General features: G+C 45.0%; 1 protein-coding gene across 2 annotated transcripts in view; it reads left to right on the forward strand.

Annotated features, from left to right (window-relative positions):
- Positions 1-575: 575 nt before the first annotated feature.
- The window catches only part of PHLDB3 (pleckstrin homology like domain family B member 3), a 41,543-nt gene continuing 24,945 nt past the window's right edge, over positions 576-17,173 (forward strand). Inside the window, exon 1 of one of the 2 annotated variants that reach the window (XM_081334897.1) lies at positions 576-3,060. In XM_081334897.1, the coding sequence (XP_081191023.1) occupies positions 2,763-3,060 (298 nt within the window). In that variant the 5' untranslated portion in view covers positions 576-2,762. Of the gene's footprint in view, positions 3,061-6,505; positions 6,648-17,173 lie in introns of those variants that run through there. The other variant, XM_081334898.1, reaches the window with a different exon arrangement.

Consider the following 17,173-nt stretch of genomic DNA (forward strand, 5'->3'; position numbering starts at 1 on the left):
GACATGTTTTGATTTGGCAGCCCAGCCAGGCACACGGGAGACAAAATGTTTTTTTTCCCCACAGGCCAGACAGTGAGATTGTGCTGTGTTTGTGCAATTTGCCAAGGGTGGTCTCTCCAAAGTTGGGACAATGCTTTCCCACAGCTTATTCTTATCAGTGGCCTGGAAGTTCCACCGGTGATCACTCTGTGGAAGCCAAGTGGAGGGCAGAAGATGTGATCCACACCATCCATGGAGGTTATCCCATTTGAAATGGGGGGAAAGCTCTTCATTCCAGACCGCTTGCGTTATTCCCAGCCCTGCTTTGAAGCTGACAACTTTCTGAAGAGGAGAGACACCCGAAAAAGAATGGGCTACATGCCCATAACAACCTCAAACTGGGATGTTATGTGCAACAAAGAGGAATATCAATAGAAGAGAATACACCCTTTGCGTAAAACAAACAAAACACTTACACAGGACATCATCTCCCTGGAAGGAAAAGTTAAGAATTCTCCTCCTCTTGCCTTTTATCCATCCTGCAGAGCTGGGAGGGCTGCCTCAAGTGTCAAAGAAGTCAGCCAAAATCCACCAGCATGATATATATGGAATTAACATCCTGGGTGGCTGGACTCACAGCCGTCTGAAGGAATAGCTGTATTTTCAAAATATTTTGCCGGAGAAGCAAGTTGGAAGTAATTCTTAGGAAGACTCCCTGGTGACCATTGCAGCTACTACATGAACTTCCTTATCTGATTTTTGTGCAGACACATAGAAATTGTTGGTCTCTCTCTCTCTCCCTCCCCCTCTCTCTCTCCAAAACAGTATTGAAACTGTGACTCTGGATGCCGTGGTGGGATTCAGCCATCTCGCACCACTTTGGCAAAACTGATAGCTAATTTTCTGTTGCCCAGGCCCAGAATGGACTTCCGGAAGTGGCATCCACACAGAGAACCGGTTGTTCACATATTTGAATCCTACCACTCCTTCCTTCCTTCCTTCCTTCCTTCCTTCCTTCCTTCCTTCCTTCCTTCCTTCCTTCCTTCCTTCCTTCCTTCCTGTGGTGGGATTCAGCTGGTTCACACCACTTTGGCAGAACCGGTAGCTAATTTTTTATTGCCCAGGCCCAGAATGGACTTCCGGAAGCGGCATCCACACAGAGAACCGGTTGTTCACCTATTTGAATCCCACCACTGGCTGGATGCTTGAAAATCTCCAGAGACATCAAACTGAAAGTGATTCATTTCAGTATAAAAGGAGAAGCCCTCTGAACTGAGCTCAAATCTTAGGGACTTTACACACTTATTTCGGGAGCTTCCTTAGAAGCAAGGAAGAATCGGGTGCTTTTGTTAGGATTCTTGGTGATTTCCCAGCTAAGTCCCATCAAATGTTTCTAGGTTGGCCAAAGTTGCTTAGTGCTGTTCTACACGCAGGCCTGATCCTTCAGCACCACTGCTGCTCCTCTGGCCTTCTCAGCCATGACCATTAGCTGAGAAAATGAGCAGGAGAACCTCCATGGCCAACATCTGTTCTTTGAGAGATGCAGCAGAAGACACCTTGGCTCTCCATGGATTTCGTAGGTGGGGTCACAGCATATTCCAGCTCTTTGTGTGTGGGGGTTCCTTATTAGCAAGAGCCTCATAAACATTCAAAGATGTGTAGTGTTTCTTAAACTGTGTGAGGACCTCAATTCTCAGAATTCCACTGCCAGCGTGGGCATTGATAAGAATTCTGCCAGTTGGAGTCCATACCCCCCAGAGGTCTGCTCCTGCCCTGCACAAGGGCCTAAGGCAGGGGTAGGCAAGCTCCACTCTTTTATGACTCATGGACTTCCAACTCCCAGAATTCCTGAGCCAGCATGGGGGAACTATGGCCCCCTCATGACTCGTGGACTTCAACTCCCAGAATTCCTGAGCCAGCCACGTGCCATTGAAAGTTTGAGCAGTCATTAAACGAATGGGCGTAAGTCAAGGACTACCTGTAAAAATGCAACTGTCCCAGAGGGCGATTGTACACAAAGGTGGGTCCAGTTCCCCTGATTTGTGGGAATTTTTGGTGTCTGTTCCAGGAGTTTTCGTCAGGGGGGGGGGACTCGCACCCAGATTTGGAAATGACAGAATGCATTGTTGTGACAGGAGGGTGTGGCTGCTCTTTCAGCTGGAACCAGACAGGCCCTTCTGCATTTTATTCTTATCACTGTCCCACAGGGCATCTGTCTACAGCACAGGAAAATATTCATCAAATGGAAGGGAAAGAAAGAAGGAAAGGAAGAAGGAAAGGAAGGAAGAAAGAAAGAAAAAGAAAGAAAAAGAAAGGAAAGAAAGAAAGAAAAAGAAACAAGAAGGAAAGGAAAAGAGAAAAGTAGGAAGGAAGGAAGGAAGGAAAGAAAGAGAGTAAAGGAAAAAAGGAAGGAAAGGAAAGAAACAAGAAGGAAAGGAAAGGAGGAAGGTAGGGATGAAAGAAAGAAGGAAGAAAGGAAGGAAAGAAAATAAAGAGTAAAGAAAGAAAGAAGGAGAAGGAGAAGGAAAGGAAAGAAAAAGAAAGAAAGAGAAAGAAAGAGAAAGAAAGAAAGAAAAAGAAAGAAAGAAAGAAAGAAAGAAAGAAAGAAAGAAAGAAAGAAAGAAAGAAAGAAAGAAAGAAAGAAAGAAAGAAAGAAAGAAAGAAAAGAAAAGAATCTCCTGAATGGACTTTATAGTTTCAGAGTGCAGCCTTTGGCCTTATTGACTGAAGATAAGATAATTAGAGAGGCAAACACAGCAGACAAGGACTGTGATATATGGCCAATGAACACACTGTCAGAAGCCAGCATCCAGATCAGCTTCTGTTTCTCTACCAGCATTTGGGTTACCTTTCCCTCCCCCCCCCCAGGTGTTTCTCTTTCAGGTTGGAGAACTAAAGCAGACCCCCCACCCCCAGGGCTGCCTGTAAGGATGAGGGAGGTCAAAAAGTCCACATGCACCCACAACTATGCAACTGAAGCTATTTTTTTTTCTGTGCAACACCCATGGACTAGTGATGGGGCATTGTTCGCCCTGCGAGGTAGTCCAGAGGAGAAACTTCATTTTTCATGCACATCTGAAAGTATTTTTCCCTTCTCTCTTTTTCACCCTCTGGAAAACTGGGGTGGGGGGGCAGGGTGGGAGGATTCCCTTCTGATAGACTTCCCACACCCTCCCCCCTTTCCTGGGCTAAGACATCCTTTGCATGATAGTTATCTGGATCCTAGCTGATCCTCCTGTCTCCCAGGGCCATTCCCACATCCCATTACAGCCATTGATTCCGAGGTGGTGGTCACCATCTTGACTTTTTTGACCTCCCCCGAGACCCTGTTGCCTCCCAGCCTCTGCTTCCTTACTGCCTCCTATCCTCTATACAGGTAATCCTCGACTTACACAACAGTTCAGTTAGGACCGTTCAAAATTACAATGGCATTGAAAAAGGGGACTTATGAGCGTTTTTCAACACTTACGACCATTGCAGCATCCCCAGGGTCACGTGATCAAAATTTATGATTCATATTTATGACGGTTGCAGCGTCCCGGGGGGGTGTCATGCGATCCCCTTTTGCGACCTTCAGACAAGCAAAGTCAATGGGGAAGCCAGCTTTGCCAACCACCGGGTTACTAATTTAACAACTGCAGTGAATCAAGAAAGGTTGTAAAATGGGGCATAGCTCACTTAATGACTGCTCTCACTTAGCAACAGACATTTTGAGGTCAATTGTCATAAATCGAGGATTATCTATACCGCCCTTCTCTCCTCCTCATAATTGGTAGTGAAATACCTGTTCCACTGTTTAATCTCATTTACGGCTGGTTCTCCCTAGTGCCAAACCGAAGAGCAAATATTATTTCAGCCCACTTAGCTCTTGGCAAAAAGTTGCATCACGCAGAAAGGCATGTTACAGGAAACGGATAAACATAGTTATGATTTGAAGTTTAAGAGATAGGTTTCCCTTTCTTTCAGAACAAATAATGACTTGCACAAACAGACACACACACACACAGATACCATCGATTAAATTTATTCAGCTTTTCCTGGTGTGATCTCATGGGTGTGTGTTTCCAAAAGATAATCTAACATGAAATAATAGGCTCCCGGGAACATCAAAAGCTCCCCTCTCCCCAATTTGTCGGGTCCTGAATTTCGCAGGTCTTTTGAGGATGTATCTGGTAGATAGATAACCCCCTTGATGGGGCTTTTGGTAACATAACAGTGGTTGTGTGGATTAGGTTAGATTGTTGGTGGAGGTAATTGTGCTGTTATTGTGGTATTGTTTTGTTTATTCAGACCTTCAAGGTACAGCTGACTCTGTGTAGGAAAGCTAGAATTAAGCTTCATTTTTCTGCTACAGCATTTTTTCAACCTTAAGATGGGTGGACTTCAACTCCCAGAATTGCTATGCTGGCTGGGGAATTCTGGGAGGTGAAGTCCACCCATCTTAAAGTGACCAAGGTTGAGAAAATCTCCACTAAGAGATATAAGAGAAATGACATCTCAATCCTTGGAAAGGTAATGTGGGGGGGGGGAAGAGACTAAAATAATGTTGCCTTGATTGTATGTGGTATAAAAGAAGCAGAAAGGAAGGCTGGCTGGGGAATTCTGGGAGTTGACGTCCGTACATCTGAGTTTGAAGAACACTGGAGCAAGGTAAAAAACCTTGAGCTGTGAGATGTGAAGGCAATTTAGGAGAATAATAATATTCCAGATCCTTGGGAAGTACTTGATAGGTGGATAAAAATGCCAAATCGAGTCTAAACATCTGGCTGATTGTGTGGTCAACAAGAACAACAACAACACAGAAGAACAACAACAACAACAAAAAGAATCAGTTACGATTTGCAGGGTGGAGTCACTTTTCCTGCCACCTCCTTGCCTGCTTCCACAGGTATTTATTATATGGTAGCATAAATAGCCATTTCCTCTATTATTAAGGTATAAATAATATATAATTATTAAGGAGAAATGATGGCTGCCAGTTGTGGGAAAAAGAAGCTACTTGAATGGAGAAACGGACATGAGGGCGTTCCCTCTTTCTGCTATTCTTCCTGCAAATGCTAGTCCTCAGTTTACAAGCATTTGTTTACCAACCAAAGTTACAACGGCACTGAAAACAGTGGCTTATGACTGGTCCTTGCACTTATGACTGTCCCAGCATCCCCTCAATCGTGTAACTCGGCAACTGCCAGGTATTTACAACGGTCGCCGTATCCCAGGATCAGCTTTTGTGACCTTGCCAGCCATCTTCTGCCAAAGTCAACGGAGGAATCCAAATTCCCTTAACACGATCCACTTAACAACTCAACCCACAGGGGGATTCTGGGAGTTGAGGTTCACCTCCTCTTAAAGTTAGCAAATTTGAAAGAACGTTTAGAGGTTTAAGGGCTGGCAGCCCCGACATACCCGGCTTTAGATCCAGCCGTGGTGGGCAACTTTTATCAGAATAACAGAGTTGGAAGGGCCCTGTGAGGTCTTTTAGTCCAACCCCCTGCTCAAGCAAGGAGACTCTTACAGATTCATAGAATCCTAAGGCTGGTCTAGAGATCTTCCAGCAGGGCCCAGAATGCGTCATGCTGGGAGTTGTAGTTCAGCATCATCCAGAAACCTCCATTTTCCCCCCACTAGTTCTTTGACATAAAAAGTCAGAAGTATTTGAACTTGTCTGCAAAAAAAAACACACCAACCCCCCCCCCAAAACGCAGCAACCTTTGCACTCAGTTCTCTCCCTGCTTGTCATAGAATAGAATCGAATAATTTTATTGCCACTTTAAATGTGCACTAATCGGCATACATTACAATGAAACTTGGTTGCATTCAGGTCTCAAATACAACAAACAGAATAATAACTTTTATTGTCACTTTGAACATACACTAATCGGCCTACATTAAAATGAAATTTAGTTGCACGCAGCTCTCAAATAGAATATAGAATAAACAGAATAATCACTTTTATTGTCACTTTGAACGGACACTGATCGGCCAAATTAAAATGAAGTTTTGTTGCACGCAGCTCTCAGATAGAATAGAATAAATAGAACAATCACTTTATTGTCACTTTGAATGTCCATTAATGGGCATACATTCAAAAGAAAGTTCGTTGCATACAGCCCTCAGGGGGTTACCACCTCCGATATTACACTACATAAATATAATCCCCCCTCCCCCCAAAAAATTGCATATACCCACATATATTCTATATATTCATCTGGGCCTGCTGTGAATTCCCCACCTGTACTAAGCTGTCATTTAAGAAGCCCCTTTTTTTCCTCCCCCATGGCAAGGCAGAGGCCCCCCCCCAAATCATAGCAAAGCTGTGATTTTCCTAGTTCTCTTCCCCCCCCCACCGCCCCCCACATCAACTCGGAGCAAAAGTGTCCAGGGCAGCTAGTTACCCCCCCCCCCAAAAAAAAACCCCTTCCAACAAGCGCTGTGACGTCACGGGTTTTGTTTTGCCAAAGCCGTGTTGTAAAACTTGTTTGAAAACCAGGAAGTCGAGCGGCAGCTCCGGCAGGCTGACACTGCAGGCTGAAGCAGTGCGAGAAGCCGAGCAGCCGCTGCACGTCGGAGCAAGGAGGGAGGAAGGCAGGCATACACCACCCCCCTCTCCGCCAGCAGGACGTCTGGCCGCCGGGGGCTTGCAAGTTGCAAGAAACGGGCCCCCTAACCAGGTGAGTGGCAGCTGCCTATCACCTGGGGATAATAAGACCTTTCCCCCTCCCCCTCCCCTATGACAAAGGGTGATGGAGAGAGAAGCCCGGAGTAGCTGGGGGGGGGCAGGTAAAAGGGGGAGGAGGAAGGAGGAAAAGCAGTCGCGGAGGGTAGAGGAGAAAGTCTGAAGGGCAATTCGGGGGAAGTAGACACCCCACACACACACACACACTCCCCAGCCGCTCCCCCCACCACCTTGTTGAGGAGGAGAGCATCTGATTGGATTGGAAAAGGGAGCAACTGGATCCAAGAAGAGAAAGCAGCTGCGTGCTTTCTCCTTGGATGAGAGTGAATGAATGCACTCTGTACATGATCTCCCAGATTCATCCAGATTCAGCCTGTATGCCCAGATGCTGCTTATAGACAAAGTGCCTCTTGTTATATATAGGTTTGTACAGAAGGTCCGTCCAGCTCTGATGTGCCAATCTCCCACAAAGCATTCCGTGTAACTATGACTCATTTAAATTTTAGATATTACCACTTCGCTGAAATTAATAGACAGACCTTTTCACTCTGTTGTAATTTTAGACACCATACCTGATATCATTTTAAGGTTTACCTTATCAGTTAATATTGTTATGGGCAATAGCCTGGATTTCACATACTGTACAACTCTATTTTAACTTGATGTTAAATTTTATTTGTTCATTATCTGTCCTGGTTTTGGACCCCAGTAAACTGGACTGAATTGATTGAATGAACGCTCAGCTCTACTCGGAAAAATATCTCCGGAATCACCCCGAGGAATGGGGGCGGTGTGTGTGTGTGTGTGTCTGGCTTTGGATGTTGTTGAATGCCAGGCATGGAGAACTTGGGAAGGGTCAAAGATAATGACCTTGGGATTCCTGGTAAAAGGGGCAGATTGTCTGGGGTTCATCCCCTGGGAACAGAAGCAGAATGGAGTGGTTGGTGGGTCTCCAAATAAGGTACTATTTCCCCAGTCAGCTGGATTCCTTCTGTGCAGCGTTCAGGGTCTGAAGCAAGCAATGCAAGACCCATTTGTTGTTTCTGGAGTTTGAAATGGGGATTGTGGAGCTGAATCAAAAACTTTCCATCCGTAGAGGAGATGAAAGTGGCTGTGGGTCGCTTTGGGGGCTGGAAAGCTCCAGAAGGGGAATCCACAGGTTAAAAGAGAGCGTGTCTCATGCTTGAGAAGAAACATTTGCAAGTTGTGACAAGGATGGCTGTCAGTTAGGGGCTGCTCTGAGCAATGTTGACTTTTTCCCAGGAAAATTTGCATCGGCTACGGGCTCGTAATATGACGCGAAGGCAGAAAGGTGGTTGAACAGGCAAATGATCAAGAATTCTGGCAGGTTGGAGAAGATTGCGCCATAAAAGAAGTTGTGTTGGAGCCCAGCCAGCAGGCAATTCGTCCTGCCGGGCTGTAGCGAGACACTACCACTATCGTTTTAATGTGACATGTGTGTAGGTTTCTCCCTTGCTCAACCGGCTTGAAAATAGCTGAGCAAAGCAGTTTATCCCAGCGGCCTGTTCGGGGTGCCACAAGGATCTAAGCCAGATGCTAAGTTGCTGGAGCAGAGACAAATCTCTTGCTAAAGGGGATTTTGACGTCAATCTGGCAATGCTCTTGCCACAGATCATGGGCTTCAGTTGCTTTCTGGCCCCGTTTGAGAGACAATTTGTCATTTATCCTTAAAGCAACCCACGAAAGGCAGCTAGGCTTAGCGAACAGCAGCTTGTGCAAGGTCTTAATGGAGAGTGGCTTGGGCCAGATCAGAGATTTGATTCTTTCTTTCCCACGTATAAAACCTGAGGCTTTATTTGAGACTCTTGGAGCGGGTCTACGACAACTAGCCACAGCCAAATCGCCACAGGACAATTTGCCACGGCCAACGCACCACGGGAAAACTTGCCGCGGGACAAGAGTTACACTAATATTGAAGAAATACTGGGACAGAAACATTACAGAAAGGATCCCGAAGGAGAGACAAAATGAAATGTGAATGACAAAAAAATAAAATATTTTTAAAAATATCTTAAATAATTAAACTGAATTGTTGGATTGTCCTGCAGTGAGTTTTCCTGTGGTGAGTTGGCTGTGGCGAGTTGTTTCATTCCCACTTAGAGTTGCCAATTTTGGTTGGTAAAATCACACGAGATGGGAATTATTTAACGTGTGGGGGCGGAATTTTCATTTGGTTCATGCCACTGAGGTTGTCTAGCTATCGTTAGAAGCTTTTATGCAGAAGATGGAGGACTGTCTCACAGGGTGATGTTCTGTCCGGTTTAACGATGAGCTACAGCAGCATTTTTCAATCTTGGGGATTTTAAGATGGCTGACTTCAACTCCCAGAATTCTCTAGCCAGTATGGAGCATGCTGGCTGGGGAATTCTGGGAGCTGAAGTCCACTTACCTGAAAGTTGCCAAGGTTGAAAAATACTGATTTTAGACTATGATGCATAAAACTTCACTCCCCACTAGGACAAAACACATTCTCCTGTGCAGGTAGGCCTCAACTTACAATCCTTCATGTAATGATCATTCAGTTACAATGGCATTGAAAAAAGTGACTTACAACCTGGTCCTCACACTTATGACCATTGCAGGGTTTCCATTATCAATGATAAAAATTCAGGCGCTTGGCAACCAACATATATTTACGACGGGATTATGTGATTGCCATTTGTGATATTCCCAGCCAGCTTCTGACAAGCAGTCCAAGTTGGATGCTGGATTTGCTCAACAACCATATGATTCATTTAAGAACTGCAGTGACTTGCTTAACAACCATCACAAAAAAGATTGTAAAGTTGGCCGCAACTCAATTTTAGTTGCTTAGCTTAGCAACAGATATTCTGGTCCCAATTGTGATCATAAGTTAAGCACCATCTGTCCTCAGAATACAAAGAAAAAAAAATCGTATGAAATAGGACAAAGAGACTTCTATGAGATTGGAAGTTTACCAGTGGGCTTCTTAATTGTAACTTTTGCCACCTGGGCATTTCTGGGAGACTGAAGAATTCTGGGAATTGAAGTCTCCACCTCTTAAAGTTGTCAAGGTTGAGAAATGGGGATCTAGAGCAGAGGTCTCCAAACTTTTGGGCACCAGGGACCGGTTACATGGAGAGAGGTTTTTCCGCAGACCGGAGGGTGTGTGGTTTTGTGTGCTGCCTGCATCCTGCGGATGGGGCTTTGCTTGTTTGTGTGGACCGGATGCTGGCATGCCACGGCCCAGTATTGGTCCACAGACCGGGGGTTGGGGACCCCTGATCTAGAGGTTTGAGATTCTTCCATTTCTGTTTCCAGATCTTTAGATAACTGCTTATTTGTGCAGAGGTGTTCCTCTTCTCTTTCAACATGACAATATGTGCTGTTACAAAACCCCACCTCAGAACAATTACTTTTATTTGTAGATATAGCTACACAGGTTTTAGGACTGAGGAATCCCTGAATGAAAGCTACATATGATTAGTATCTCTGGGTTTATTTAATTAGTTAACATTCCTGGTGAGGAAGGCATGGGTTTATTCACTCTTGATTAGATTCTTGGGCAAGAAATTATAGGAATAAATTATAAGGTGGGGCTGTGGGCTTTGATCTTCCTAAAACAAGTTAAAAATTGTTTGAGATTTCACTAGAGAGCAATGGACCACATTCCTAGCGCAAAGAAAGAAAGAAAGAAAGAAAAGGAAGGAAGGAGAGAAAGAAAAGGAAGGAAGGAGAGAAGGAAGGAAGGAAGGAAGGAAGGAAGGAAGGCAGGAAGGCAAAAGTATTCTAATAACCTTTTTCTCTTTTTTCCCCTCCCTCTCTCTCTTCTCTTTAACCTCTAATTGCTACCTAACAATTTCAGATTATCCTTTGGACTTCCGTGATCATTGCTCATTTTTATCTGGTTCATTTTAATTATATTTTAAAGTAGTTTCTCTTTTTCTTCCAAACCTCTATTCTAAACGGCTTAGCTTACAGGTCTGTGGGTTATGTTGTATATAAAAGAACTGATCCTGCTTGAATTTAATTAGGTCTCAACAGTCAACTTTTCCATTGCTGCCTCCTCTATACTCCAGTTACAGTTTGCCAACCTTGTATTGTCAGCAAGGTTGATGTATGTGTGTGTGTATCTTAATGGCTTTATGCTCTCTTTGATGGCCTAAACACACCTTAAAAGAGAAAAGGAAGGACGAAAAAAATCCCATGAGGATGATATCAGCCACCAGCCTTACCTGTCACCTGCCTTTTGTTTCTCAATCCAAAGGAACCGAGGCCTTTAGCAGGAATGCATTATTCATAGGCCACTGAGTTCTTCACGACAACACTTTTATCAGTGAGTAGACATAAGAGTGAGTTGCAGTATGCCTACTTGCAGTATGCCTACTCAGTGTTTCTCAAACTTGGAAACTGTAAGATGTGTGGACTTCAACTCCCAGAATTCTCTAGCCTTCCTCATGACTTCAGTCAGCATGCTGGCTGAGGAATTCTGGGAGTTGGAGTCCAACTTGAAGCCAAGCTTGCAAAGCATTGAGCTAGCCCAGGGGTAGGCAACCTCGGCTCTTTCATGACTCATGGACTTCAACTCCCAGAATTCCTCAGTCAGCCATGCTGAGGGGAAAGGGAGAGGTTTCCATGCTGAGCCATGTTGGCTCAGGAATTCTGGGAGTTGAAGTCCACGAGTCATAAAAGAGCCGAGGTTGCCTACTCCTTCTCACAACCTGTTTAGGAAGTCAGTGCCTTCCTTGGTAAGCAGTCTTCTTAAAGAAGCTGGGACCTGGCCAACCCTTTCTATATTTAATCAGTATATTTATTTACATCCGCCTTGTTCCATCCTGGAACTCAAGGAGGCAGGCTGGGCGTTCTGAAAAGTTAGCCTGGTGAAGATCTGGTTCACCCACAGTGAGTAGCTTTTATTTGTAAATGTCCATCTATGCATTTACATCCCTTATTCAACTCTTATGCAAATCTATGCTTATTTTAGGAGGAGCTCTTCTTTGCAAAGTAGGACCTGCAATGTCTACCTTTTTCATATACCGTCTTCTAAGTCCCATTACCTTCGTTTCCAATTTCCCAAACCCAGACTAGATGACGAGAGATTCTGGGCGAGGGAAGAGAACAGACAAAGGAGCTTGCGTGAAATTAAAACGGAAAAAAGTGATGGAAACTCAGATTTTTTTATGGATTCAAACTATGAATTCAAAAGGCATAATTAATGTGGACAAATTCACACCATACGGTATACACCTAGATATTGGGACCTACAAAACACAGCATTAAGCCAGTTGGCATCCCTTGCCTATGATGTTTAGCTGGGGTGAGCATGTTAGGCATTCCCAGTGGCTCCTGTTCCGCATCAAGGTTTAGCGCAGTGTTTCTCAGCCTTGGCAACTTTTCAGATGTGTGGACGTCAACTCCCAGAATTCCTCAGGCAGTATTGCTCCAAAGCACCTGAGGGTGAGAGAAGAAGTAACAGGAAGAAGGTCATTAAATCCTAGAACTAAGGAGAAATTTCCCGTCAGTGAGAACAATCAATCAGGAGAACGGCTTGTCTTCAGCAATTGTGGATACTCCATCCCTGGAGGAGTTCAAGAGGAGATTGGACGGACCATCCGTCTGAAACGGTGTAGTAGGAGTTTCCTCCTTGAGCAGGGGGTTGGACTAGAAGACCTCCAGTGTCCCTTCCTACTCTGTTATTCTGTTTTGTATCTTAAAAGTTGCCAAGGTTGAGGAACACTGGGTTAGTGGGAATTCGGTTCAGATCTGATCAACCCAACTAGCTTGTCCCATGCACCTGCTCTCTTCCATCTCTCTCTCTCTCTCTCGGATCAGGACATTGCGGCATATTTTTAGTTTTGGTTTTGCAATGTAGTATTAACAACATTACAGGAGGGGGAACAGCCTCCGAGTCACTAATGGGGTGACTGGGCGCCCTAGGAAGGTGGCTACTCCCTGTTTGATGGGCATCCGTGGCTGTGTGCAATAGTGGCAAATATCTGTAGCTCCGGTGTAGGATGAGGGTGAAGGTTTGTTCTCCGAGCTTGTGGGTTGGTTTCCAAATGTTTTGTTAGGTAACATCTTTAGCAGGGTTGACACTGACGTCCCCTAAACTCCGCTGAAGACATTACCTAGTCCTAGGGCTGATAACAAAACATTTGGAAACCAACCCAAAAGCTCGGAGAACGAAGCTTCACCCTCATTCATGACTGTGCTACTAGCACACCAGAGAAACATGTGTCCTGGGGAAATAGTTGACTGTCCCAAACATCAACTGTTCAATCATAAATTAGTAGAAAAGACTGGTTTTGCACAAGACATTAAGCCGTAATACGCTGGTTCAAAACAAGCCAAGTTTCAAATGGGTTGCTTTTGGGTCTTTAAACATCTCAGTATTATCCAAACACTGCCTGCCCAACTATTCCAGACTGCATCTAGTAATTCTGCCAAGTTATGATGTTTTGAACTCTGTTGAATAAACCATAATTGTCGTAATTAACACATGAGCCAGAGCCTTCAACCTTGAGTTACAATCTCCAGCGCCTGGTTCATACAACCTGCTAAGCCAAAATTGAAAGTCGCCATTCTGCTCCACCGATCTTCATGTTGAAAGTCCTAATTGGGGCTCACAGCAAAAAGGGTTTCCGGATGAAAATTAAAGGGGCACGAAGGCCTACATTAAATGCCCTAAAGGATTTTTTTTTAGCTCTACACAAGATGCTGGTCTGTTTCTGCTGTTCTTCAGGCTCTTCTTGGTCTGTTTCTTGGCACCTATGAAAAACACTGACTTTGTTATTATTTTTGTCCTACATGAAGGCATCTCAAGTGGAAAGAAGGTAGGAGTGATAACAAGGGAGAAACCCGTGTGCTCTTCAAGTGAGGTTCATTGTCCCTCAGTAGATAACTCAGAAGACAATTTCTGGAATGTCCTAAGCTCTAACCTCATGTCTGCAGGTGGATGCTGAATGCACGTGTTGTACACTGGCTAGTGTTGTAGTGCTAAGATAGGGACGGGGAAAAAAGGATGCTCCAGGGGACCACACCAACATGTTTTTTGTGACCTCCAAGAACAACAGCCGAGTGTGGTGACCCCAAAATGTACAGCTTCGTTTGAATTTGGGGGGATGGTTTAAGGGCTAAAATAAGTGTCTTGGGTCTTAGAGATGGCAGGGTGGTATAGTGATGAAAACGTTGAACTAGGAGCAATTAGACCCAGGTTCTAGGTCAGTGTTGGCGAACCTTTCAGAGACCGAGCGCCCAAACTGCAACCCAAAGCCCACTTATGTATCGTCAGGTGCCGGGTGTGCGTGGCCCATTGGGTGGGTGTGGCTGCAGTGGTAACGGCAGACTGGGGTGGGACTAAAAAGTTCAATCAATCAATTCCAACTTTGTGTGATCTTTTTTTTCCCCGCAAGAAGTTGAAATTGATCAATTGAACCTTTTCTTTTTTGCACACGGCAGCGGAGGCCTAAAGCGAAAAGGTTTTATAAAACCCAACTGCAGGCCTAGGACTGGAGCGGCAGCACACGTGCCCACAGAGAGGGCTCTGCATGCCACCTGTGGCACACGTGCCATAGGTTCGCCAGCACGGTTCTAGGTCATCCTCAGCCATGGGAACTCCTGGCAAGACTTTGAACCAGCCATTCCCCCTCGGTCCAACATCCAGGGTGGGTGGTGCTGAAGGTACTGAGCTAAGAATGAGAAGATCCAGATTCTAATCTCTCTTCACCCACAGAAGCTGTGGGGAAGGACTTCAGACTCCCTCTTAGCCCAACATGTTCACCAGAATGCTGGAGGACAAAATGGAGGAAGAACTGTTGTCTTTGTCTTGAGCACTTGAAGAAAGATGGAATATAAATTAGGTCTATAACATCAACCTTGCTCCTTAAAACTCCTGATCACCCCCTTCCCTTCCTCAAGCTGGCTCTATCCCCACTCACTTTGGGGGAATAGTCCTCCATCTGTGGAGCTGTGAACCTCTTTTCCAGGGTATGGAGGTCACCGACCGTGTTGGGGTCATGGCTACCCTTTGGTTTTGGAAAGCTACAACCACATTCCTTCAAAATCTTGTATGAAAATCAAAAATCAGTTTCATCCCCGCTGAAATGTTTTTCCAGTAGGATAGCCCTGCAATCATTTCCTGCTGCTATCAGGTTAAAAATAACAGCGGGGTCCCCTACTTTTGCAGGGGCCACATTCAAGGCTGGAGGAAAGGTCCATATTCAAGGGGGTCAAAAAGTCAAGATGGTGGCAAGGAGTATGTGATCAGAGCTGTGATCTTGGATCAGGCCACTTTGCCTCACCAGGTAGAAAGGTGGAGTCAGCAAAGTGTGTGGAAATTGAAGAGAAAAACGAGTCGGGGCCTGTTAATGACATAAAACGAGTGTATGGATTCCTCTGAGAAATGTCTTCACTGATCATCTACTTCCTGGCGTAGGTATCCTTGACTTGCAACCATTCATTTAGGGAGTGAACGACACTGGAAAAAAGTGAGTTATGACTAGGTCTCCCACGTACGACCTTTGCGGCATCTCCATGGTCATGGGATCAAAATTTGGGTGCTTGGCAACTGGCCTGTCTTTATGATGGATGGGGTCATGGCATCATCATGTCTGACCATCCCAGCTGGCTTCTGACAAGCAAAGTCAATGGAGGAATAGTAATCGCAACAGCCCTTGGACTTATATACCGCTTCACAGTGCTTTACGGCCCTCTCTAAGCTGTTTACAGAGTCAGCCTCTTGCCCCCGACAATCTGGGCCCTCATTTTACTGACCTCGGAAGGATGGATGGCTGAGTCAACCTTCAGACGGTCAGGATCGAACTGCTGGCAGTCAGCAGAATTAATTTTAGGGAAGAAGACACCCATTTATTGAAGATGTGTAAGTGAACCATGTGCCACGCTGGGTGCAAACAGATTTAGGATTAAAACGGTGTGCAATTAACAGCATCAGGAAATAAACCCACCTGGCTAAACCTGGGATCATTGTTTTAAAGCATATACAAATCAGAAGAACAAACAATAATGGATGAGTTTACCTAAAATTAAATTAAGCTTCCTTATTTCAATAAGCTTTCTACAAGAAAATTCTCTCATGGGCTACACTTCCGATTTTTACTTTCTTATTGTGTGTTAGATATTGATATGTCTTTCCTCCTCCTCTTCCTCCTCCCCTCCCCTTTGGATGTCAAGCCGATGTACTATTCTTATTTATTTAATCTACATATACACCACTTAGTAACTGCAATTGTCTGGGCAGCATCCAATATATTTTTATGCGGTTGTCTCACCAGTGTGACATGTACTGTGCCGTCTGGCTTAAGCAGGTGAGACTGACAAAATGCACATTGCCCCGAGCCGTGTGTGAATAACTACCATTGTTAGCCTGGTGAAAACTTTGGGCAAGATGCTATGTTTTCTCCTCCTGAAGTCAAACCAAGGATCAGTTCACCTCTTGTCCCAAGCATGGGGATCGTCACCCATGTGTAATTGCCTGAAGTAAGATATGACCATCTCTGTGGGTTTTATCCCGTGGTGGGATCCAGCCGGTTCTCACCACTTCGGCAGAACCGGTAGCTAATTTTTTGTTGCCCAGGCCCAGAATGGACTTCCGGAAGTGGCATCCACACAGAGAACCGGTTGTTCCCATATTTGAATCCCACTACTGCTTCCTTCCTTCCTTCCTTCCTTCCTTCCTTCCTTCCTTCCTTCCTTCCTTCCTTCCTTCCTTCCTTCCTTCCTTCCCTTCCTGTGGTGGGATCCAGCCGGTTCGCACCACTTCGGTAGGACTGGTAGCTAATTTTTTGTTGCCCAGGCCCAGAATGGACTTCTGGAAGTGGCATCCACACAGAGAACCGGTTTTTCACCCTATTTGAATCCCACTACTGGTTTTATCCATCTCAGATGACTAAATAATATCATAAGATAAGGCATGAGTGAGCGACTGCAGCCCCTTTACTATCTGTGGACATCAACTCCCAGAATCCTGCTGGCTCAGGTATTCTGGGAGTTGAAGTCCACAAGCTGTAAAGGGGCCGTAATTGTACAGAGGCTTTCCCAAAAGGCAACTGGACTTTCTTTGTTTTTCCTTGAAGACATTTCACTTCTCATCCAAGTGGCGTCTTCAGAAGTGAAGAAGCTTCCTGGATGAGAAGCGTAACGTCTTCAAGGAAAAACAACGAAAGTCCAGTCGCCTTTGGGAAAAGCACCTTTGGGACAACCATGGCCTGGAGGACTGAGAAGCTCCACAGACATAAAGGGGCCGCAGTTGCCCACTGTAGTCTTAAGGACAGGAAGAAGAATTGGCTTTTGGTATGATGGGAGGATGATGGTTTGGGACTTACAAATATCTCCTAAGCGATATTGTCCCATCAGGAGAAAATAAAAGCGATCAAAGCCAGAGGAGCAATTTTGGCAGATTGTTCTAAGAGAGGTCTTCTTTTCCCTTTGTAGCTGCCGGCTCCAGCATGCATCCTACAGCTGGAGGGATTAACTTGGCATTTGTATTAGTCTAATTAATAGTTCTGGTTTTTTTTTCTTTCT

The sequence above is a fragment of the Vipera berus genome (genome assembly GCF_964194415.1).
Source record: "Vipera berus genome assembly, chromosome: 9".
Lineage (NCBI taxonomy): Eukaryota > Metazoa > Chordata > Lepidosauria > Squamata > Viperidae > Vipera > Vipera berus.